Source organism: Rhinolophus ferrumequinum (assembly GCF_004115265.2).
Source record: "Rhinolophus ferrumequinum isolate MPI-CBG mRhiFer1 chromosome 5 unlocalized genomic scaffold, mRhiFer1_v1.p scaffold_110_arrow_ctg1, whole genome shotgun sequence".
In the NCBI taxonomy this organism is placed as follows: Eukaryota; Metazoa; Chordata; class Mammalia; order Chiroptera; family Rhinolophidae; genus Rhinolophus; species Rhinolophus ferrumequinum.
The window spans coordinates 11,845,025-11,870,370 of NW_022680355.1; the positions used below are offsets into that span (position 1 = coordinate 11,845,025).

At 38.8% G+C, this 25,346-nt stretch overlaps 1 protein-coding gene across 1 annotated transcript; it reads right to left on the minus strand.

Moving 5' to 3' along the window:
- Nucleotides 1-515: 515 nt before the first annotated feature.
- Nucleotides 516-25,346, minus strand: GDI2 (GDP dissociation inhibitor 2). Its single transcript, XM_033100698.1, has 11 exons — nucleotides 25,071-25,346; nucleotides 15,770-15,877; nucleotides 13,788-13,887; nucleotides 11,354-11,488; nucleotides 9,225-9,423; nucleotides 8,816-8,947; nucleotides 4,786-4,885; nucleotides 3,267-3,438; nucleotides 1,793-1,937; nucleotides 1,542-1,596; nucleotides 516-1,452 (listed from the first exon to the last, which is right to left on the minus strand). The coding sequence occupies exons 1-11, from the start codon at nucleotides 25,113-25,115 to the stop codon at nucleotides 1,306-1,308; spliced, it is 1,338 nt and encodes a 445-aa protein (XP_032956589.1). The 5' UTR covers nucleotides 25,116-25,346; the 3' UTR covers nucleotides 516-1,305.

Here is a 25,346-nt window from a genome sequence, read left to right on the forward strand (position 1 = left end):
CTTCAGACGGTTCACCCTACGAGAATACACTCACGATGCCCTCATTCCTGAGGTAAAAGACAGCATGTGCAGTAAGGCTTCTGTCAAGGGGGAAGGAGGTACCACTTAAAACATGATTTCCAACTACAACTTAAACGACATGAAAGCACCTATTCCATCCAACAGTACATTTACGCTCTTTTAACTGCTGCTAGAAGCAAAATTAGCAAAGGCAGTAACTTGCATTTGTTTGGAAAATACTTGTTCTAAACCACTACTAAGAATATCTACGAGTCTCATGGTTATGTGTGTCAAGAATCATTCGGGGTCTACTCACAGTGAAGCCCGATGGCAGGGACTCTCCATCCACATGGGAGCCCACGTGCGGCAGCCACTGCACTCCTCTCCTCTCCTCTCCTCTGGCGTCTCCTAGCATCAATCTCAGCTCTACTGAAGGAAATAAACAGCTGTCATGGCCAGCACAACAGTCACAGCTCCTGCACATCGGGACACAAACAGACCAAGCGAGAGGGAACTGGTTTCCAGAGTTTGGCTTTATTTTGCAGTACAGACATCATTGGAGCCATTTGGACACAGAAATTGAACTAGAGGCTCTGTCACATCAATACCGCATTGCAGCTTGGTCCGTGGAAGAAGCCACACCCGGGACAAAAGAAGCTTCTACATTTACCTGCTTTAGGATAGCTTTCATTCCCTTTGCTCTCACCAGTTTTATTAGGTTAAAACACTGCACACAGGCTTCCTCCAAAATGACTCTCAAAGTCTGGAGTTGGGTTAGAATTTTAGGCCCACATAAACCAAACTTGTGGCTGTACTGCATGGGCTCTGTCATGATACCTGACAGGACACAAAATGGAAAGCTGTAGGGAAAACAAACTTAGGGATGCTGTCCCAAATTATGGAATATGCAATTCCCAACCTTAACGTTCAGGAAAGATGGCACGCAAACTGTACTGATCCAGTTCTGGGGCAGCAAAGCACGTGACTGCAAAGGCTACACGGATTAAAAGATACAAATGCTGTATCAAGTTCTCTGTGCCGGTATCACGTTTTTTCAAACTTCTTCACTAGAAAAAAAAGCCAGCATTGGTTAAACTGTACAGAGTGTGGTCACCTGCCAATTCTGAACAGCCACTCCACGAAAACAAGTTAATACACGATATTAGAAAGGGGAGGAATATTTACGGTGCAGTCTCTGCAATCAGCTTTGATCAAAAAGCAGGCCTTACAATACTGATTTCATACAACATGAATCATCTGCCAAATTTTATGTTTGTCCTAATTAGGTGATAACTTGTACTGCTGTTAGTCTTCCCCATAGATGTCATTTTTCTTGCGCTTCATTTCCTCAAAATCAAACTCTGATCCTGTCATCCTCTTATAGATGTCTTTAATGTCATCACAGGTTGTCTCAAAGTGAGTTGTAGCATCATATGTACGGGAAATAAAGATCTGGAAATAAAAATTAGAAAGACTTGAGACTATTTGGAGAAGTCTCACAGTAAAGGCTGACAATACCCTTTTCAGACTGCCACACTCACCTGGCTCTCTGTTCCCAAATCTTTTGGTACAAGCAGGTCACTGATGCTAACGAATCTGGAGGAGAAAAAGAATTCAGTGTGAACAGGTGAGCTGACCCCACACCCAATTCACTGCTCTGCCTGAAACTCAAAGCCCAAAGGATGAGGCTAGTGGAGAGGACGGCTGCTTTCATTGTCCTCATGGGGTTAGCCTGTCCAAGGAGCCAAAATCATTCTTGGATTTCAGCTGCTGTACGCGGCGTATCACTTACTTCTGTTCGATTGGTTCCAAGAGCTCCAAAGCCGGTCCGATCTCCTTCTCCGGCTCCTTGGTCTCCACAGTTGTGCTGACTATGGCGATGTACTTGCCTTGTGCTGCCACGTTATGTGCAAAGGAGATCATGCAGACGTAGATATCTGGGGACAATAATGCCACGTGACTGCTGACGTCTGTACACTTGGGCGTGTGTGCACTCAGGACTCACCCACATTTCATTGAGGTAGAGTTAAAATTACTTGGAATAGACAATACTTTCTTAGTTCTATGGCTACGGAAGCAAACAGGGCCATACACAAAATATACAACTACTCAGCACCTTTCAGCCGACTGGAGATCAAGAATTGATTGGCAGTGACCTGCCAGACTTGCTCAGAACACGGACATTAGCCTCCATCCCGTTAGGCAAAATCATATAACACAAAGCCTATTTTATAATAAAGTGTTGAGTATCTCATGTCATTTATTCAGTGCTGTACTGAAAGTGACATGGCTGTATGCTTATCACTTTTGCACCATCTTAAAGTTTAAAAATCATAAACCATCATAAGCTGGGGACCTTCTGTATTGATTTCTCATTTATTTAAGTAACATAATTACAAATCAGTATAAGCTGTTCTTGAGTTGCCATAATAAACTCACAATTCCATAGGTTCTATTAGTCTGTATACACTAACTCCGTAATTTCCAATATATAAAATAATTATTGAGTTCCCTTTTCCTCTTTTCATGCTTTCACAGACCCAGGGTTCTGCTTGGGAACCCTGGAAAATTACTTTAGTCCAAGTCCCTTTGTTCTAGTAATAATCTTCTGTGATTTGGTTCCCTATATGGAAAGAAAAATTCATACCGATAGCTCTTAACTGTCCATTTAAAAGCCGATAATCCCTGTTAAATTGAATTTCTGATAAAAGACAGGGCTTCTAACTGAAAGGAAGATAGAAAATGCCAGTGGAGGAAAACAACTGGTTAAAGCAAAGATGAGCAATTATGATTTTAGAGCTAAATCCTGATCTTAATCAGAGGAATTTAAATTTTATTCCACAGCACACTGCTAAAACCACATGTAAGTATTAAGATGACAAATAATGACATAAAAGCAGCACTGTCACCAAATTGAAATAGTGGAGTCAGGTCCCTAGTGAGCGTAACCCTCCACAGGCATGTAATGTTCGAACGGGAGAGACTGGACTGCACATCTTAGTTCAGCCTCTGAATTCTACAGATGAGGAACCTGAGTCCCGGGCAGTGGCGACAGCCTGGGGCACAACACCCAGGCTAGTTAATCTACTTCCTGCGGGGATTTAAGATCTCTGAGCTGAAAGGGATCCATTACGTTTTGTTTCCCGTGTATCAACTTAAGCTTCTTCACTATAGTAGCGCAGATAAAAGTAGGAATGTGGAATGAAACACGAAGCAAATTATTTATAACAAAATTCTACAAACATCCGCTGATCCTCAAAGCCCACCTGACTTCCGGTTGACCTGGTTCTGTGGGATGATGATCTGGCAGGAGTTGGCGTCACTGGTGTTCTTGATGGGGTGGCTGAGGATACAGATAACTCGGATCACCTGACCCACTTTTTCTACCCGATCCTTCACATAGCTGGGGTCACAGATGAGCTGCTTACAGCGAGCGATCTGTAACGAAACATTTAAAGACTAATATTCATTGTCCGCGATGACTTTAGACAATATAATGATGCCGTTTTCTCTTGAATAGAATGTTATCTTCATCAAGTTACCTGTAGATAATTACTGAACTACAGATAACTATTAAAACTACCTTCACCAACAATCCCTATAAATTTTCCTGGAACAGTGGAACACATCAGTTCTAAATCCTATTCAAATATTAGGAAAACCACTGCATAGTGATCAGAAGTGTAAATTTTAGAATTGGGCAGATCCTGGCTCTGCCCAACCTCAAAGGATTAAACGAAACTACATTTAAGGGCTGTTATTATGTGTGAACAAACCCAGTAAATGGTAAAATGTTCTATAAAATGGAAATAGTATTAGAAACTGACCAAAATCGTTCGCATCTTAACACTATGCTTTCTAAGTAAAACTTAAGTAGCAACATAAATTACATATTGTAGTCTTCTTCCCCTTTATATCAAAGCCTGGAAATTTCCTAAGATGAAGCAGCTATGTAAAGCAAAGAAGAAACTCATCAGAAGGACTCTAAGGTGGATACTTACTTCCTAAACACGCCTTATGCTGAAAGCACAAGGTAATTCAAAGGTCTACAACTTTATTGGTTCGGACGGCCAACCTGTGAGTGTTGCTCATATGGTTTTAACCCATGGAATACCATCAGGAAAACCAAAATATTTCTTTAAACTTAGCGTTTCAGTTCTTTTTTTGAGCAGGTTGAACTAATAGTAAGAGCTGATACTTCATGAAAGAGGAATGATCTGGTTTGGAGACCAACAGCCTGGTATCTATCACCTGAGAGCCCACGATCCACCTACTGATCAGAACAGATACTTTAATAAGATGAACACTGATTTATGTTCAATTCAGATTTGAGAAACACTGCTCAACACTTTACCTAGCCAGCTCCACAGCTAAACCCCGTATTAGGTAACAAATGTTAATAATCACTAATGTCATTAATATTTAACAATTTATTACATAAAAATAAGTTAAACAACAAAATGGTCTTGGCCAAGCCCAATTTCAACCAATAAATTAGAAGTGGCACAAATAAAGCTAAATTAAAAAAAAAAACTGACACACACCAACCCACACTCTATACAGGATACTTACCGTAGAACTCACCCATAACACAATAAAACAACAAAGTATTGATCTGTTTTCTTAAAGCACAGCCTCTGTAACTAGTCTTTAGTTATTACGAATACCAACTAATCAAAGAAATCATACCCATCTGAAACCTAGCATCAGTGTCCATAGCAAATTAAGTACTTAATAAAATTTTCTTCAGAAGAACACAGTTTTTAAATTGTAAAAGCTACTTACCTCTCCTTCAGATTTAACACCAATCACTTTTCCATTTTGCACAATGATTTCTTCAATTGGTTTATTCAGCATGTAGGTACCTCCATAAATAGCACTTAGCCTAGAAAGTGTTTAAAATTACAACTGATAATTATAATTGTTTCAAATACTCAAGTCTTCTTTCTTAGATCTTAATGAGTTATAGGCAATATATATTTGCTCAATTTCCTTCTAGAAGGCCTTAGTATAAGTCATCAAAGCATCAATTATAAAACAAGCCATGATGTGATGTCTCATACTGAGTTAGGAATATCAAGTCCAAAGAAAACACTAACCAGTAATGGTATTAGTCAATACCAGTATTGAATAAGTTACACGAACTTATATGGGTCTAATCCTCCTGCTTATAAACAAAACCAGAAAACTACCAGGAGGCACTGAGAGTGATGAAAAAACAGGCAGAAAGTGGAGAAGAGACTTGTGAGGAAGCAACTAGATGAGAGCTCTACATGGTTTACACAGATGGCTCCTCCCCTGACGGAACGTGGGGCCGCTAGGACACAAGCAAAAAGCCTGCGGTCTTACTGACTTAAGGTGCCACAGGACAGAATTTGGGGCTGTCAAAGGAGACAAAAATTGTGTATGTGTGGGGGGAATCCTACAAATGGAGGGGGGGCCTCCAACTCTATAAAATCTCTCCAAATCCTTACTTCCAGAAGTGCTTGTACATGAAGGAAACTCCAAGGAAGCCATCAAAAAACAACAGCTGAAAGGCAAAAAGACTCGAACAGAGATTACAGCTGCAGGTTTGAACTTTGAAACTGTCCTAATAGAGAAGCTTGGTACATACCTTGGGGTTTCCACTGAAACCCTAGGAGGACCAGACCTTACTGTACCAGGACGAAGAATTCAGCCCAAGACAAAAGACCCCCTATAAAAGTGTAAAATCAAGCCTCCAAAACTTCAAAGTGAATGGCCAATAATTTACCTGCTTACTCAAACAAAAATCAATACTCTTCAGAGAAAGAAATCTAGCATCTCTACAATGAACCAATCAATATGTTCAGTATACAATCAAAAATTACTAGACATGTAAAAAAATAAGAAAATGAGATCCAAGGTAAAAAAGATAAGCAATCAATATAAAGAGATTCCCGTCTTACTGATGTTAAAAATGCAGGGGGTTAAAGGCAGCTATTATAAATGTGGTCAAAGACAAACATTCTCGTTCAAGATTGTATGTTCAAGAATGTTGTTATAAATAATACAATTCAGGAGAGCCTAACTGGATTATACTGAATCTCACGAGAAAAATTTACAACTATTTAAAAATAGAAATTCTAGATATCCAAAGTACAATATTAAAAAAAAATTAAAACGCACTTAATGAGGTTACAAGCCTACTGGAAATAACAGAAACAAGAGTCAGTGAACTTGAAGACAAATCACGAGGCATTATCCAATATGAAGGAGAGAGGGAAAAAGGGGTGAAGAGAAGAATAAGCAGAGCCTCAGTGACCTGTGGAATAATACCAAGCATCTAACATACAAGTAATTGGTGTCCTAGGAGCGAAGAGAATATGGGACAGAACACGAGAAGAGGATAGTGATTTTAAAATTCCAAACTTGATATAAAAAATGAAATTGCATATCCAAGCAGCTCAGCAAATCCCAAGCAAAACCACAGCTAGGCAAATCCTAATGAGACTGCCAAAACCCAAAATCTTTAAGCAACCAGAGGCAGAATGGGGAACCACACACAATTAGTGACAGCTAACCAACACAGATGCAAATTAAATTTTTTAAAATTAAAAGGAAAACACATCATGAGTAAGTGATGTCTGCCGCAGGAATGCAAAGTTAGTTTAATATCCAAAAAGCAATCTATGTAATTGATCATAATAATAGTGTAATGAAAATCTGCATCGAATGTCGACACCCCTTCAGAACAAAAAAGTCTCAGCAAGCTATGAATAAAAAGGAATTTCTGACAAAACCATCTATTAAAAAAAACACATTGAAAACATTCCCCTTAAACTGAAAACAAAGCAAGGATGTCCATTCTCCCCACTGCCACTCATTCTTCTGGAAGCCCTGGCCAATGCACAACAGCAAGGGGTGGGGGCCGGAAACACAAAGGTTTTGAGAAGAAACTAATGTCTCTTCATAGATGAGATAATCACGTACAAGGAAAATTCTAAGAAATCTATAAAACTAGTATAGCTAGTACTGAGCACAAGGTCACAGGACACAGGTCACATACGTAAGTACGTGTATTAGTCGCACACAACTTTAAAACACACTTTCACTAGCAGCACCATCAAAATAGCACAATACTTATGAATAAACTTGCACAAAAAGTGCTAGATCCCTTCAATGAAAGCCTACAACACATCGCTGAGACAAAGAAAACTGAAACACATGGAGGAACAGAGCACATTCATGGACTGGAAAACAATATTAAGATAACTCTCCCCTAAACTGATCTATAGATTTAACTCAAACCCAATGAAAATTCCAGCAAGCACATTTTCTAGAACTGATAACTTGTTCTGAAATATATGTGGAAATGCAACCTAGAATAGCCAAAACAATTTTGAAAAAGAACGGAGTGGAGGACTGACATTACCTGATTTCAAGACTTACTATAAAACTAATATTCAGGACAATGTGGTGATGGCATAGGAAAAATAAATAAATCACTGGAACAAAACAGACCCATTTTCTGCAAATGCACCCAGACAACTGGAAAAGTATTTTCAACAAACGGTGCTAGAACAACTAAATACCGGTATGGAAAAAATTAACTTGGAGCCCTACCTCACCCCACACAATTATTTCAAGATGAATCACAAGTTTAAACACAAAGCTGAGACTATAAAGCTTCTAGAAAAAGACATAGGAGAGTATCTTTGTGCTCTTGAGGTATGCAAAGCTTTCTTAGATGGGACCCCAAAAACACTCAACATACCAAAAAAAATCTTGATGTATTATGAACAGTTAACACTTCTGCCATAGGCTGGAAGTAAACATTTATAATGCACATATCTGACCAAAGACTTGCTGCCAGGGCATATCAAGTTCTCCTACTAACAAAAAGACAACCCAATCTTTAAAAATGTGCAGAAGACACAAACAGTCACACACCACAAAATTATACAGACGGCCAACAGCTCATGAAAAGGCGATCAATATTAGTCCTCAAGAAATGCAAATCAAAACCATAACGAGACAGCATGTCACACCTACTTGGTTGGTTAAATCGCAAAGACCGACAACGCAAAATGCTGACAGGACAGGAACAGTGACAGCTCTCACACTGCTGCGCGCTGTACAACGGGCAGCCACCGGAAGCTGTCTGGCAGTGTCCTGTGAAGTTCCACACCCGCCTGCAGGCAGCCGGCAATCCCACTCCTGCGCATTTACCCCGAGTGACAGCCATGTCCACAGACGTGTACCCGAGCTCACAGGTGCTTCGTTCCCAACACCACAGAACTGAAAACCACCCAGATGTCCATCCAGAGAACAATGTGGTACATTCATGAAGTTCACAAAATGGAATACTACTCAGTAATTTAAAAACCAACTACCAGCACCTGCGTCAATATGGACGAATCTCAAAAATACAGTTAAGCAAAGGCAAGACATAGATGAGCACATACTGTACCATTCCCTCTATAAATACTTCAGAAACAGGTGAAAGTAACCTACCAGGGTAGAAACCACCGCTGTAATTCCTACAGTGTGTGGCGGTGGGGAGGAGAGATTTAGAGGAGATACAAGGGAATTTTCTGGAGTGAGAAAAATGTTCCATTGTCTTGATCGTGGAGTTTTGGTTACAGATTTATACATTTATCCAAACTCAACTTTTTGAGTGTAGATCCATGGTTTCACTGTAAGTAAATTTTACTTCAATAAAAACAGAAAGCATCTCATTACAGACATATCTCGTGTCATTATTCACAACCGTATCTCCTATACTTCCTTAGAAGACGAGGTGCAGGGTCAGTGGGGTTTTAGCACCCAGGTTAAATGTGGGCTCTTCTCTTACCTTGCAAATCCTTGTGGCAGTTCCCCAAGGCCATACAGTGGATACAGGTATGGGCTTTTGCCGTATCTTGCCAAAGACTCACTGTAGAGTTTAATCCTATTAATGGTTTCACAACATGGTTGATCTAAATAGCTGAAGAAGAGGAAATGAGTTATCAGAAAAGGGCTTTGGTTTTCATGCTTGTGTTAAATTTAAAATCTTTTTCTAAAGTGTTACTTTCAGATATTTGTGCAATTCAGTACCTTTGTATTTTACTTAAAAGGCTCTAACATTAATTTGCAACTAGAACCTCTTTTTTCATTGTGTAACATGACTATGTACTTGTTTTGTTAGAATTTCCACATTGGAGAACTGGGAAATTCAGTTGGTGTTCCAAAAAATGTGTAAACCTAAAAACCGGCCAACTTACTCATCAGTTCTGTAAAGCGCCAGGGCATGCCCAGTGAAATCTATAACGTCTTGGCCCAAGTCAAATTTCTTATACACCTCGCGCATTGTCGTCTTCTTAGGATCAACGCCTTCAAAAGTTCTAGTATCTTTTTCATCGAAGTTGGCAACATATACTAGGAATTTTCGGAAGCGACGTTTTTCAAACAGCCCCATTAAGCCTAAAAAAGAATTCAAAAAGCACATATAACAGACACTGAGGAAAAGAAAGTGTGAGAGGGAAGTTTAAAGATGCTGTGTGATCAGCTGAGGTTCTAACTCAAAGTCCAATTTAAGATAATGGGGGTTTGGACAACACTTTAAAATAAACTGACACAACTGCAACAGATCAGTCAGGTCTTCAATTTTATAGTACAATTACAAGTAATTATAACCAGTACTTAATTAAGTGCAGTATGTCTAATTGTGTCACCTTTTGGCACAAAGTAGATGAGTTGGATGGCACTCATCTGAATGTTTTTTTAACAACTCTGATCTATCCTGGCCAGCTGCCTAAATTCTGAATGCTCTTCCTTTTCTTTTCCTGTATGCTAAGGTACCCTCTGGCATTTGATGGGAAAGAGGCTTAGCTACCAAGCACACAGACTGACTCACAGAAATGTACGTGTTGATTATGCTGCTAGTCACTCACTTTAATGAAGTCCTATGTAGTCGGTTCACTACTTTTTACACTAAAAAAAAACAGGTGAGGAGACAAGCAGCTATAAACTACCACATGATAAACCCTCTGTTCTTCCTACTGGTCAGTATTTCTACTACTAGTATAGAGCTAGTAGAAAAGACAAGGCCAAAGGAAAAGAAAATTTCCTGGTTTTGCTAACTCTTTCCCATTTCTTAACCTATATAGCCACTTCAAAAGCAACTATAGCTTTAAAAATAGCACACTCAAGTGTTTCTTTTATATCTGTTGACAGTTCAATGTGTTGATATTTTCAACATTATTTCTCCCAAGACTGTAACTGAAACCAACAAAACTGAAAATTCAAATCACAAGGCGGTTACTGACAGCTGACTGCATTTAATTTTTTTAAATTCAAGCTTACAACCTAGCTTTAAAACAAAAAAATGGACAGAATGCACACACAGTTAATTAGGCACAAAGCTAAAAAGACAGATTCTATTACCACATCAGCATGGTAGTTAAGACACACGTTTAGCTGTCAGTGGAGGAGGAAGACAGTCAGAAAGGAACATGAGTCGCCACTGCGATGCACTGATAAGCCGGGATCACACCGGTGGACGGCACCTGCTAGAACCTAAAGCTCCCACAACAGTTTATTGTGGAGTTATTGCATAACTTTTTAAAAATCACAATAAAAATCTACAGTGTTTTCCTAAACCCCCCTCCTCCCTCTTCCTTAATTTCCCTCCCTGCCCTCCTCCTCCTGCCGAGCAACACTCAGCCCTGCTGCTGACTCTGGTTTCCCAGCAGAGGAGATGCTCCAGCTGCTTCCCCGCCCCTTTTATGTCGCCGGGCATGGCGCCGACTAGTGGTCTCCTTCAGGAGCTGTTCCGGCTTCAGAGCCAGACACCACCGCAATTGCAGGTTAAGGATGCAGCGCTCATTCCGAAAGTCGTACTTGAAAGTTCAAATGCTATTTCCTGCTGTAGAATTTTCATAACAACTACTTCTATATGACGGTGCCTTCCCTGATCACCCTATTTAAAACTGTTATCCGCCAACACTCCCTCCTCCTCTCGTCTTTCTCCACAGCATTATTATGGCTCTGTGAAGTGTTGAGCACAGAGCCTGGCACACAGGAAACAAACAAAACAATGGCTCCTATGAATTATTGTTATAAAAAGAGCATTACTGGAACCAGATCGTCTCGGACTTATCAGCAACCTACATGATATAAGGAGGGTCATTTATACTCTCTTTCAGCTTCAAAAGGTTCGATTTTTGAACATTCTGTTCGCTGGTGTACTCTCAACTGCCCAGAATGGTGTCTGGCACGTGACCGACATTCAGTAACTATTTGTTGACTGGATGAGTGGATGGATGGACGATGTAGAGGGCATTAAAATTAATCTCTAAGATTCATTTCCATGATAAAATCGTAACATTCGGAGCAAAATAAAATTACTTACTAGATGCCAGGGCTTCTGCTTCAGTGGAAGGAACCTTGTAGATTTTTCCTCCCTTATAGACAAAGCTCCCTTCAGTCACTTTGAAATCCAGGTAACGAGTGACCTCTGTGTAAAGCAGCATCTTAACCAGCTGACCTATGAAAGCCACACAATTCAAACTGTAACTTATATCTTACTACCCTCAAAAACTAACAGAAATAAAAGTACACCTACTAATACTAATGGCTTCCCAATTTGTTCTTAGCATTGTCCAATAACCCCTTAAAAAAAAAAAGGTCTCCAAAGCCATATTTTAGATGGGACAACAAGAATGCATACCTATTGCTTAGCATACCTAGAAGTATTTTTTTAATGTTACAACTTCAAGGTTAATAACTTCACCAACTTGCTTTTGTAAAAGCTACAAAATTATTACAGGCATGAAGTTTAGAATTACAGTACTTTTGCAAATGGGTATGGGTTTTTTTAAAGTTTTTATTATATTTTAAAGAGAGGCAACTCATAGGCAAAATTTTTCAGGTATTTGTGCTTTTCAGTTTCTAAGTCACTTTATATTAATTAAAATAAACACTAATTTCAGATAAAGAAAAAGCCAGGCATACAATTAAAAATACTACCTACCTATAAACCAAAGACATTTTGGTATACGAAAAACAGCCAACTTCTTTGAGAAATCAAATTATTTCAAAGCTCACTTGAAAGGACAAATTACACGTTTGGTTTTTTTTTTTTTTGGAGAAAAGCTTTATGCAGCCAGATGTTAAAGTACATTGTACAATTATATTAATTAGTCCACAAATTAGTGGGAAACAATAGAGACCACTGCGTAAGATTTAAACATAGTATAAAAGTTCAAATCAAAGTGGAAAAGAAATGGTATTGAGAGACAACTGATTAGCCATTTTGGAAAAATAAACTGCAATCTCTATTTCTCAAACAGGATAATAAAATAATTTATATGATAAAATAAGTGAATTTATTTATACGGTGAAAAAAGGAAACTATAAAACCATTTGAAGCAAATATTAGTATTTTTATAACCGTGAGGTAGAGAGAAAAAATTTAAGCATACCCTTCCAAATCAAAAACAGTAAAAAAAAAGGGGAAGATCAATCTCTATGATGACTACAAGAAAATTAAAAGCTTTTGTACATACACACAAAAATAAAACAGTAATTATGTAAGGCCAATCACAAACTGCAAAGATATTTTCAACATATTTTAAAAGGGTATACTTAACAGCATTTACAAAGAGCTCTTTCACGTCAATACAGAAAAACACAAAACCTCAACAGAAAAATGTGCAAAGCACAAGCCTGGACAATTCACTGAAAAACATGAAAGCCAGTAAACACCAAAAAACCATTTCATCTGCTAATAGCTATATTTAAAAAAATCCATTATTTTGCCTTCTGGTATGAAAAAACGACGAAACTAAAATGAACAATATGCAGTCTTGGTAAAGCTACTGGGGGAGGGGTGGTCTCAGTCTACTGCTGATTAGCAATATAAAGGGAAAGCTATAAGAAAGCATTGTCTTTATCCTCCATAATATGCTCTAAGGAATATACAATGAGGTTTATCCCACAAACACACACATTCTCTCACTCTCAAACATTCACAGTACATAGGTTGAAAAATATGTTAATTGGAGAGAAAATTTTTTTTAAATATATAGATAGCTAGCTGGACAAGTTATACATTAAAACATTAACCATAATTCTAGATGGTAAATTCTGATTATGTAAATTGTATTTCCTTTCTGCTTATCTATGTTTTCTAACTTTAATAATTTTATTATTTACATAATAAAAAATTTTGTTTATAACTTACCTAAAGAGAAATGATAGTTAACTTTAAATTTCAGAGGAAATTCAAATTAGATATTTCCATTAAAACAAACTATAAACTCAAAAAAGGAGAAGGGTGACATATACTTTATTTCAGGAGACATTAATAGATTTATACCAACAATTTAGTTTTGCAATGTCATATCAGAAAAAGATACGAATATCACAGCAATTTAAAGATACTTAGCTCCTCCAATTAAAAATATGAGCAAAAATGTGAAAAAATAATTTTGAAAGCCTACAAACTAAAAAAAACATATTTGAAGGCCTAATTTTCTAAGATTGTCACCCAAAGCATCAAGAGGAAAGTCTGTAATAAACGCTTACAATTTTGGTATGCACTATGCCACATCATATCATAATTTTCATTCTCTAGAACCAACCACTAATAAGTCACCACCCTCCGTTTCCCTCCATTCTTCTTGCCTCTAGACCCCTCTAATGCACCATATTACTCATCATACTGCAGCCATTCAACAAAATCTATTTCCACATACCTGAAGTAATACCTTCTGCCAAGAGTTAGTTTCTACTTTTAAATCAGATTCAATGTACTGTGACAAATTTAAGTTAGAATTCTTTACCATTAGCCATAAGGAACTTGGGAATTAAGTCAACATTCCAGTCTCTTCCTCTCCCCATTGATGCTGGTGGTGCTCCTGGTATTTTAAATCTTTTGTATAACTAAAACCAAAACAAAAAATACTCATAATGTAACAAAATTTAATTTTCATTATGCTTCGCAACTGTTTTTCGATGACATGGTTTTTGTATAATAACACACTACATGAGGTAAAATATAACAAAGACATTTCATTTTTTAATCAGATATAATTTGGGGGAAAGTTCCAATACATATGTACATTAAATATATTACTAAACTACTGAATGCTAAATAAGTACTGCAGAGGTGGTGTTTGTTTTTTCCTAGCAGAAAAGAATACAAAACAATTTGCCAATGACACACTAGGTCCGCAGACCCATTCCTTATTACTTGTAGAAACCATTTAAACTCATTATCTCCTAGATCAAAAGCTATCAAAAGGCTTAATTTTTGCTTCTGTGTTTATGTAAGAAGTTCAAAATACATTTTGGGTTCTTCAAACCAGAAAAGACTAAAATTAAAATTAGTTCCAGTTAAATTCTAATTTATATGAGATGAGTAGGAGCTCTAGATGAAAAGCTTGCAGTTTAAAATGTGAGAATATTCAAACTGACACAGTGCTAAGGTGAAACAGAATTAAACAAAAAATCCCCCAAGTCCTTGAGTATGTACACATAAGTACACACACACACACACACACACACACACACACACACACACAGAGCTTGCTCATTTTATTAAAGATTAGCTAATAAAGGTACTAGGTGTGGAAAGAATGGTACCAACACTCCTTCCAGATGACGTACAATGCAGTGCTGCGGTCCTCAGCTTACCCGGGGTCACACTCAGCTCAGCACTGTGGACAGTGGGGTGGCCAGGCGTTACGTGCCTGCCATGGGATGCAATATGAAGCACCTAACAATACTTTCTTGTAAACTAGCATGGACTTTTCAAAAGGAAAAAATAAAAAGTGGGGATACTTCAGTAGATGAAGAGAATAAGGAGAAACAACTCAAAAGTAATGCTTAAACTGGTTAAAAAAAAGAAAAAAAAAACTACTACACAGCAATCTAACATTCTTGGTTGGATCACTGGGAAATTCAAGTATGGTCTGGATATTGTTAATTTCTTAAATGTAATTAATAGTATTATGAATATGTAGGAGAATGTTATTTTTAGCAGATGAATTCTGAAATGTTTAGGTCATGTATCATGATGTCTGTTCCTTTCAGTGGTTCAAAACTAGTAACACGAAAACATAGACATGAAGCAAATACAGCAAAGTGTTAACTGCTAAATCCAGATGGAAGGTTTTCGATCCACTAGTATTATTCTTTCAACTTTTCGGTATGCCTGATATAGAGAAACACTTTTTGATAAAAATATTAAGTTTATTTGATCAGTCATTATTTAAAAAGGAATTGATAACTCATATCCATACATGTGGGAGATGAACAAAGCTCATACAGTGAAATAAATATATTTAGCAAAACACACTTTGGAACTGCTTCGTGTGCCCATGTTCTAAAAAGCAGGAAACGGCAGGACAGCGAAAGGAGCTCAGCTCTGGAGTCACGGAACCTAGGAGCACAGCCCACTTCTGTGATTTTAACCACACAGAGACTATTCTGACATCTGAACAATGGGGATAAAAGTATCTCTGAGTGACTGGGAGAATAAGTAAGACCATGTGGAAAGCACTGGCATTGTGCCTATTGTGCCTAGCACACAGTAGGTCTTCATCAAAAGTCTGTCCCTCTATTGACTTTGAGAGATAACTGCTCTAGATGGCAACAAAGGGCACAAAAATATCAATTTCTACAAGCCTCAAACTAGGAGCTCCTGAAAAATTATGGTGCTACAGGTAATCTATTTAGTAACAAATTAAAACCACCTATAGAGTAGAGATTCACAAGAAAAAGACTTCAAGTATAAAAGATATTAATTTATTCCAATACTTACATCTTCCAGAGGTGTTATAGATGCACTTTCTCCTCCATAATAGGGGTTTCTATCCATGTGAAGAACTTTCTTTCCATTCACTGACATTATACCTGACAGGATACATTCCTACAGGGAAAGCATAAGAAGGAAAGTGCTACAGCATGTTTCAAACAGATACTTTTATTTTTTTAAAAAAGCCTGTCATGAAACATTCTTTTAGCAACTGACACCCACGTATGTGCGATATACGATGTACTTTAAGGACAATGCCCTGAAGCGGGGTTCGGAGTGCCGTCTGTGGACTCCTGGGGGTCCTGGTCCCAAGAGTAAAACTATTTTCATAATAACACAAAGACGTGACTCACTATTTTTTACTATGTTGGCATTAGCACTGAAGGTGCAAGATCATTGTGGATAAAATGAACCATGGCAGTAGCTCTAAAGTGCACTAGTCATTATATTCTGCGCCACCAGGTACTCGCAGTTTAAAAAACAAGGCCAGTTTTACTTAAGAATGTCCCTGATGAAGCATTAAAAATTACAACTGTTGAATGTACACTTAAAGCCATTCTGGCTTAAGGAAACCTTTTGTGTGACTGATTTAGAAGCTGAAACAGCTACTCTTTTCATGGACCAACATTTTTACTTGAAAGAACAACTAACGAACGAACAATGATTACTGATATTAGGCATTTGGCAGACATTTTCTCAAAAATGAACATCAAGGATATAAATTATTTTTTGCCAAAAAAAAAAAGGTCAAAATTTGGAGTGAAAATTTGAATTTTGAAACACTTATATCCACCACCAGTCCATATCAGATCTCCGATACTTAAAGCGCTTTTCAGACAATAGCATGATGACATTAACAAATAGGAGTTTCTGATATTGTACAATGAAATGTGTCAACAATTCGGAAGATCTGCATTACTCAGTAAACCAGTATTTCCCAAATGACCAATGAATGATGTTACAAAACCATGCTGGGGGATAAAAGAGGAATTCAAACTGCAAGCTAGATTAAGGGATTTTCAAGGAATAAAATAGGAAGTGTTCACTGAAGTGGTTTCAGACTTCTTGTTGCAATTTACCTTAAAAAAAAGCTGCCACTTGTGTTTTGGTATAAATCACAGAATATCCACAACGATCTGAGAGGTTACTTAAACACTCCTCCCTTTTCCACCTACACATCTGTATGAGGCTCGATTTTCTTCATATACTTCAGCTAAGACAAAGTATCACAGACTGAACACCAACACAGGTATGAGAGTCCGCTATATGTTAAGCCAGACATTAAAGAGATGTACAGAAAATGTAAAACAATGATACACTTCTCACAAATGTATTTTGTTTGGGGAAGTATACTTCATAAAATGTTATATACGGTAACATTTAATGGGTTTATCATCATTATCTTTAAGTCAATTAATTTAAAAAATTCTCAGTGTTGATTTCTAATACGATAAATATTGATAGATGTAACCCTTATAAACAAAAGCTCTTCAAAGTCCTCAATTTTTACGAATGCAACAGATGCTGAGACCAGCATTTGAGAACTAGAGCCCTGAAGGAAGAAGTATCCAGAATAACCACTAATACATTGACAATCAAGAGGATTATAAACGACCTCTCAAGAAAAAGGTAAACAAAACATGGATAACTAAGACATACCAAATCAAGATGGGGGGAAAAATTCAAGAAAGAATAGATTAATGAGAAGAACCAGAGGTGGGATACATATTCACTCAAAACCATTATACCAGGGGGTTTGAGATCAGAGCTTTATTTTTTAAAAGGAAAAAGAAAATTCCACGTCTTTATAAATCCTTAGTATTTCTCAAATTTATCCAAAAGACCCCTGGTAGCAGAGAACAACAATCTTATCTCCCCCACAGAGATCTGACTGAAAACTTTACTTCAGGGTTGGCCGGATGGCTCAGGTGGTTAGAGCGTGAGCTCTCAGCAACAAGGTTGCTTGTTCCCACATGGGATGGTGGGCTGCGCCCCCTGCAACTAAAGATTGAAACCGGACTAAAGATTGAAACCGGACTAAAGATTGAAACCGGCGACTGGACTTGGAGCTGAGCTGCGTCCTCCACAACTAGACTGAAGGACGACGACTTGGAGCTGATGGGTCCTGGAGAAACACACTGTTCCCAATATTCCCCAGTAAAAAAAAAAAAAATTAAAAAATTAAAAAAAAAAACTTTTAATTTTCCTCCACAATGCATCTATTCATTTGCGTATTCTTAAATGTTTTAAATTACTATCAGGTTCAAATTTTCCTCCAAGAGGGAGCATCACTTCTTATTTACACCAAGAAACACAACATTACGAGCGCTCCACAGGCCTTGTGCCCTATTCCTGTCATAACTACCCCCCTACCCCAGCCACTCTCATAAGAGCAAAGGTTTGTTCTGCCTGTGTTTGAACTCAGAATCCATGGAATTACGCGATGTACAGTTTTTCTGTACACCTTTTATTCACAAGATTGATCCATGGCTTGCATGTAGTCGAAATTTCCTTATCATTAATCACTGCTAAGGAACAGATGTAGGTCCCACAGTCCAGGAGCCAAGTCCGGCCTACAGGCTCTTTCTGTAAATTAGGTTTCACTGGCAAACACCCATGCTCGTCCGTTTATAGTTTGTGGCTGTTTTCACTGTACCACAGCCAGACCGTAGTTATGACTGTAGTTGAGACCATACGGTCCACAAAATCTAGAGTATTTCCTCTCTGAACCTTTACAGAAGGACCTTTGCCTAACTCTGCAAGCGGTGGACTTCAAAGTATGCTTTCCAAGTAGATATCACCTGTGAACTTGCTAGAACTCTAAATGCTAAGCAGATTCTCAAAACTTCAGTTTGCATCTAATCACCCAGAGGGCTGTTAAAACAGATGAGGGCTGTTAAAACAGATGGTCTGTTCCCAGAGCTTCTGAGTCGGCAGTTCTGGGCATGGGGCCTGCGAATTTGCATTTCTCGCCAGTTCCTAGGTGATGCTAACGCTGCTGGTCCAGGACCAATTTCAAGAACCACTGCAGTGCGAAAGCAGCGCTCCCCAACCCTTATTAAACGTAAGAATCACCTAGGATCACGCAAAAATGTCGATGTTGGTTCAGTATATCTTGGGTGAAGCCTAACCATCTGCATTTCTAGTAAGTTCTCAGGTGTTGCAGAAGCAGTTGATCCACAGACAACACTGCGTAACAAAGCTGTAGAGATCCTGTTGCATGAATATACCACACAGATAAACCACAACTTACCCATTTCACTATTGATGGACATCTGCACTGTTTCATGTTTTTGACTATTACAAATAATGCTCTATAAACATTCTCAGCATGTCTTTTTTGTACTCATTTGTCAGATATTTATCAAGGTGAGTACAAATATGTTCAACTGCAATACATACTTTCCAAAATGGCTGTACCAACTTACACTTTTCTTTTTTTAAGATTTTTTTATTGGGGAAAGGGAACACTGTGTATTTCCAGGACTTTATTGGGGAACAGTGTGTTTTTCCCAGGACCCATCAGCTCCAAGTCAAGTTGTTGTCTTTCAATCTTAGTTGTGGGGCGCAGCTCAGCTCCCAGTCCAGTCGCCGTTTTCAATCTTTACTTGCAGGGGGCGCAGCCCACCATCCCATGCGGGAATTGTACTGGCAACCTTGTTAAGAGCACACACTCTAAACAACTGAGCCATCCAGCGGCCCCTCAGCAGCTCAGCGGCAGTTCAGCTCAAGTTGTCGTCTTCAATCTAGTTGTGGAGGGCACAGCTCACTGGCCCATGTGGGAATCGAACCGGCAACCCTGTTGCTCAAAGCTCGCACTCTAACCGACTGAGCCATTGTGGGGACAGAGCCCCAGAGAGCAGTTTCCAGGCTCTGGTCCTCACGTGGTAAGGTGTTGGTTCGGTAAGTAGATGGCCGTCAGCTGTAACTAGTTGGCCATTAGCCAGTGATATAACTGCCGTGGCTGAGCTAGCAAGCATGGATTGCAGTTAGCAAGGGGTTGGTTGGTTGGCAGAGGGAAGCGGACGGCAGATTTCGGATCGCGTGGCTCCTGCTTCCTGTGTCTCCAACCCAGCCGCCAGCGAGAATATAATGGTATGACTCCCCCATCTACGGCTCCGTGGGTGTTCCTTTTTGGCCTCACCATATCCTGAGTTCTTATGTGGGGAGCGGGACCAGAGACCCCACATGACACCCTGCATGACAGCCATCCAGCCGCCCCCCAACTTACATTTTTGTCAGCAGTGTATGAAAGTTCCTTTTGGTTCAAATCCTTTTAATTTTAGCCATTCTAATTAGGATGTGGTTTAATTTGCATTTCCTGACTACTGAGGTGGAGCACTTGTTTGGAGTTTACTGATAATTACAGTATCTTCTTTTCACAAGTGCCTATTCAAGTTATTTTCCCATTTTTAAGATGGGCTTTCCGTCCTTTTCTGACTGCTATATAAAAATTCTCTATACATTCCGGATACATAAACGTCTTTTATTGGTTACATGTGTGTGTATTCTTCCATTCTGTGGCTTGCTTTCTCTCACTTTCTTAACGTCTTAATAAACATCTGAAGATATTTTGTAACTACAAAAACCAATCCTAATACCATCAAAAGCAATTCACTTGAACAAAAAAAAAAATTCTAAAGGAGCACTAACATACGGTTCATTATATGAAAGTAGAATAACATTTACTATCTCAAAAATAGGTTATGACATAGACAGAGGAAGACCAAACAGACACATTTCCAGCTAACAGAAGTAGACTTCAGGGTTCACCTTTTGGAAGCAAAATCACAGCAAACAACTTTGCGTGTTGCATAGCTTCTACAAACAACTTTTCACACTCCACTGCAAATAAGTGCGACCCACTCGCTGGATCTCTAAAGCACTGAAGGCTATAAAGCCTAACAAAGAGCCCAATCATTTCAAGATTCAGCTGAGTCCAAGGAGCTGACACTAACTACCTTTAAAAGCATCACTTGGAGCAAAAATGACGAAAGCTCATTAAAAATCCACAGGCCCACTAATTCTTCTAAACCCCTCTTTAAAAGACTGCTTTTTCATTGCCAAAAGAATAAAATACATAGTAGCCTAAACATAATACTTTTGATTTGGCTTTAAAACATGAAATGAAGTGTCACTGACAAAAGTACTCACCGATAAAATGTGTTAATCATACCTGTGCATGGGTGTGTATTAATGATCCTAAAATTTTAATATCTTCCAAAATTAACAACTCAAAATTAAAATCTACTACTACTACCTATCTGAATACAGAATTACAAGCAAAGCATATTAAAGTCAAAGAAAATACTTTAAATTAATTTCCCTTTTTTTTGCACTAGACAATCTGGTCCATTCATCGTATGTGAAGAATATGGATAATTTTAGCAGGAAATTTGCATATGAATATTAAGAAACATATCAGTTTCAAATCTAACAGATGAGAGTACTCCATATTAATTTCAGAGTCCCACACAACTGACCTGAGAATAAGAACAGAGAGTCACATCTAAAATAACTAAAACTATAAAACCATCTTGAGACTCCACCTTCTTTATGATAATGGCATCTGCCCCCCCAATCTGGCACTTCATGTTTTCCTACATTAAAAAAAAAGTAACCAGATAAAACAGTTTAAAGTTCAGCTGCAGCAAAGCTCCAGTATGTGTAGACACGTGGGATGGGGGAAGGACCGTATCAGTGATACTGAGGTTCACTTCCTTCCAGCACCATACACTTCACACTAGAATTGCAATAATCAGAAAGTAAGTTATTTGGACAATACATTAGGCAAATTTCTCTTATGTACAGAAATAGCCTGAATAGTGTTATTAGGCTGGTGCAAAAGTAATGGCGGTTTAAAAGGCTGCAAAAACCGCAATTACTTTTGTACCAACCTAATAATAAATAGTATCCTCGAAACCTGGAAGTTAACGGCCACCTCCCTTCCTACTTAGAGAGCAACTTAAGCGTGGAAGAGCACAGAGCTAGTGTACATGAATATTATGATATATCTTTCAAGTGACCAAACTAAACACCCATTAATCAGAAGTAGCAAATTACGTGGTCAGAGGATGTCTACACAAGTGAAATCAAAGAAAAGTAAAAGTCGCCAGCCTTGCAGCAAAGTAAGCAAAGGGCAACATGAAAAGTAGAGGGAAGAATTCACAAAGCCAGGAGGCCTGAAACACCTCCTGACACACATCAGTCAGGAGGGCCACATTCCTCACTCAGTCTCAGTGGCTTCGCTATGTTCTAGCATCACAGTAATTAATCCTCATGATGTGAAATCTTAGTTATCAAGTAAATTATGTTCCTTACTTTGTTAAAGAAGCTGTGTTATCTTCTGCAAAGGCTTTTATCTAAAACTTGTGGTTCTTTAAAGGGATAACCTTCAATTCCTTAGAAAATTAAATTACTACACAAAATATTCCATTTCTCCTAGACAGAATAAAAATGTTGCTCAAATTCATAGCAAATCATTGTATGCTTTATTCGAGTTAACTATTGATATTTGTGAATTAATATGGCCTTATTTTAAACGTAACAACCAATACAAAACAATGACAGTATTTTATATTAAAAGTAACAAGTTAACTGCATTAAAAGTACTTGACACACTGGCAGCATGTAACATTTGGCACCCTTAACTGAGAGCATGGAAAGGGTACCAAAAAAATGTATACACATTTTAAGAAAGGAAAACATTGTATTAAAATTGTAATACTCAATATATACAGATAACAAAAGATGAATACAAGTCAAGTTTGACTTCTGCAATTACAAGAGGTGCTCAAAGTGGTTACCATCAGCGTCCAGACACTTCTGATTACAGCGAACTACTGCTCGAGCAACGCTGACCAAAATAAAGTGTCCACTTGTATACATTTTTTTGGCACCACCTGGTATGTCTGTTCTTAGGTTCTTAAATCTCAAGCACTAAATACTTATAAACCAAAAATTAAGAAAGTTAAATTGTATGTTCACTGTAAACACTCAAAGTTATTTCTAATTTGAGAGTTTTTAACTTGAGTGGTCTATTCATTTAACTTGAAGTTACCAAAATCCTACTATCAGCAAAAAAGAAGGTAGAAGACTTATTATCAAAATCATCCTGTCACCACTACTCCTAGCAATGACGGGAATAATGTGATTGCTCTGAATTGACATAATTCTCAACATCTCATAAAACAATATAGGAAGGTTCGCAGGGATGAAAGTTACAGCTATAAAATGACAGGAGAAATTGGTCTGATTTCTAGTTAAGTATGCATCTACCATTCATCAAACAGGTCCCAATTAATCCAATGAAATAAAGTGCATTATCTTAACTTGGTTGTTATACAATAAGACTGAATCTTTAATACAAAGTGATGCTTCTGAACTCACATGACGATGAATCTGATGAATCTGCACTCATGTTCACGTTCAACTGACCTTAATCAAGAGCAAATCTGAAAAACCAGCAATAACCATGGAAAAACAGAACTGGCTCTTTCAATATGCTGCCATTGGGCAAAATCTGTCACAAACTACTAAGCTCAGTTCAAAATCCCAATTAGGCCCTTTAAAAATTGAAGAAACAACCGTGCAGTGGGTAGGCCTATTCATTTAGACATCCAACAGTCTTCCAATTCACCACCAAAAATGAAATTCAATCGAATACCTCACATTCAAAATGACTAAACAACTTTCTAGATAAGTAATCTCATCTATTTGGTACTATTTTCTAGCCGGGCACGCGTCTATTTCTGGACTGATCAAACCTAATGAAGCATTCAGAAATAAGTATTCTCCAACCATCACCAAAAATCACTATAAATAGAAAAAAAGACAGGCAAGAAAAGTGCCATTCTAGTTCCTAACAACCTCTTCTTAAAAAATTAGCCAAATGAAAGTTCGAAGGTTTTCTCTTGTCTGGAGCAATCTAAAATTGTTAATTTGGGGTGTTAATTGGAAAAAATATTAATTCGAGCCCGAGAGAGAACGCATTTTAATAAATTTGAAGTGATGGTTTGAATGTGAGGTCAGATTATACAGGATACACAAGACACAGATCAGTGTTCATCTGATTAAGATGAAGTAGCCCAAAGTCAAAAAAAATTTTTCCCAAAAAAAAAAAGAAAAATTGATAATGCAAATGGCCCTCTCTTCAAATGGAATTCTTCTGCAAGACGAATAGTCTTCATTTTCTTAACACAGAGAAGTACAAGATACAACACACTTGCCTTCATTATTTGCACAATACTATTATCTAAAGGTCTCTAAGCAGACAGGAAATAAATTTACCATGGTGTTAGTAACACCTGGCATCCACGTTACAATTGTATTCTTTATGCTGTTACTGATTTATCTTTTAACATCCTGAAAAGAGCAAAGCGGTAGAGAACTTGGCCTCTCTAGCAATCCATCACCCATCATTTCTTAGGGGAAAGCATTGAGAAGAGACAATGGAGGCGGGGAACAGACCAAACAAAAGGAAAAGATGGCAAAGGTCAGGTGAGAAAACATTTGACAGACAAGTTTTGAGCAAAGTCATTTCCAACCTTACCGATGCTCAGTAAGTGGGGCGGAAGGGTGGTTAAAAAAATGGATAATGCTTATTTGCAGTGGGAGAGGGGTAGATAAGAAAACTAATGTTCTCCAAAAATCTAAGTTAACTGAACTTTAACAATTACAAAACAGTGATTATCCAATGACTTGTCACAATCTTTCTCCCTAGCTTTGGCAGCCAAAGACTAGTAGCTGTGGCTGCAGGCTAAGTAGGAAATGAAATGCAACTGAGAGCGGCTTCCGCCCTCCCCCACTCTGCCTGGTGCTTTTCCGTTTCCACTTGGGAGAGGCCTCCAACCCATAAGGGAGGTGGAGTAGCAGCAATCCCCCAGTCCGGGCTTTTTTTAGTCTTTTCTGTAGCACAGCGAAACTCATTTTCCACCTACTTTTATTTCGTCGTTACTGTCCAGTAAGTCACCTACTTGACTGGGTTTTGCATTTCCTGGTCTTTCCTTTCACAGTTAGAGACGACCCACCCAAATCACGACCCACCTGGCCCTGTGCGGCCGCAGGCCCAGACGCCTCGGAACGAGCCCCTCGCACCCAGCCCAATGCTCTTTCCCGACTCCCCTCCAAAAGCAGCCGAAAAGACGACAAAATACTATCCACGAGGAGACCCTCTGAGGCGCAGGCCGGGGTCTGGCGCGGACCGAGGAAGGGGCGTGCGGGCCGGCCCCCAGCCCCCGCCCTCCCGCGCGCCGGGCCTGCATGCGCCCCCTAGGTCCTCCGCAGCCGCGCGGAACTCAGCACTCACCGTCAGGCCGGTGCCCAGCACGATCACGTCGTACTCCTCATTCATGGCGGGGCCGGTGAGGACGGAAGCCCAGAGAAAGGAAAAAGCGCAGGATTCTAGGGGCCAGGGAGGGTTATATGGTCACCCTGACAACGCGAGGGGGGCGCTCAGGCCAGTTTCGGGGCCCCAGGGGAAGGGGAAGACAAGAGGAGAGGTAAAACGGAGCTGGACAGGAGTGAGGCCGGCCGCCACCTCAGACGGGAAGAGAAGAGCGGAGCAGGGAGGGGAGGGAGGGCG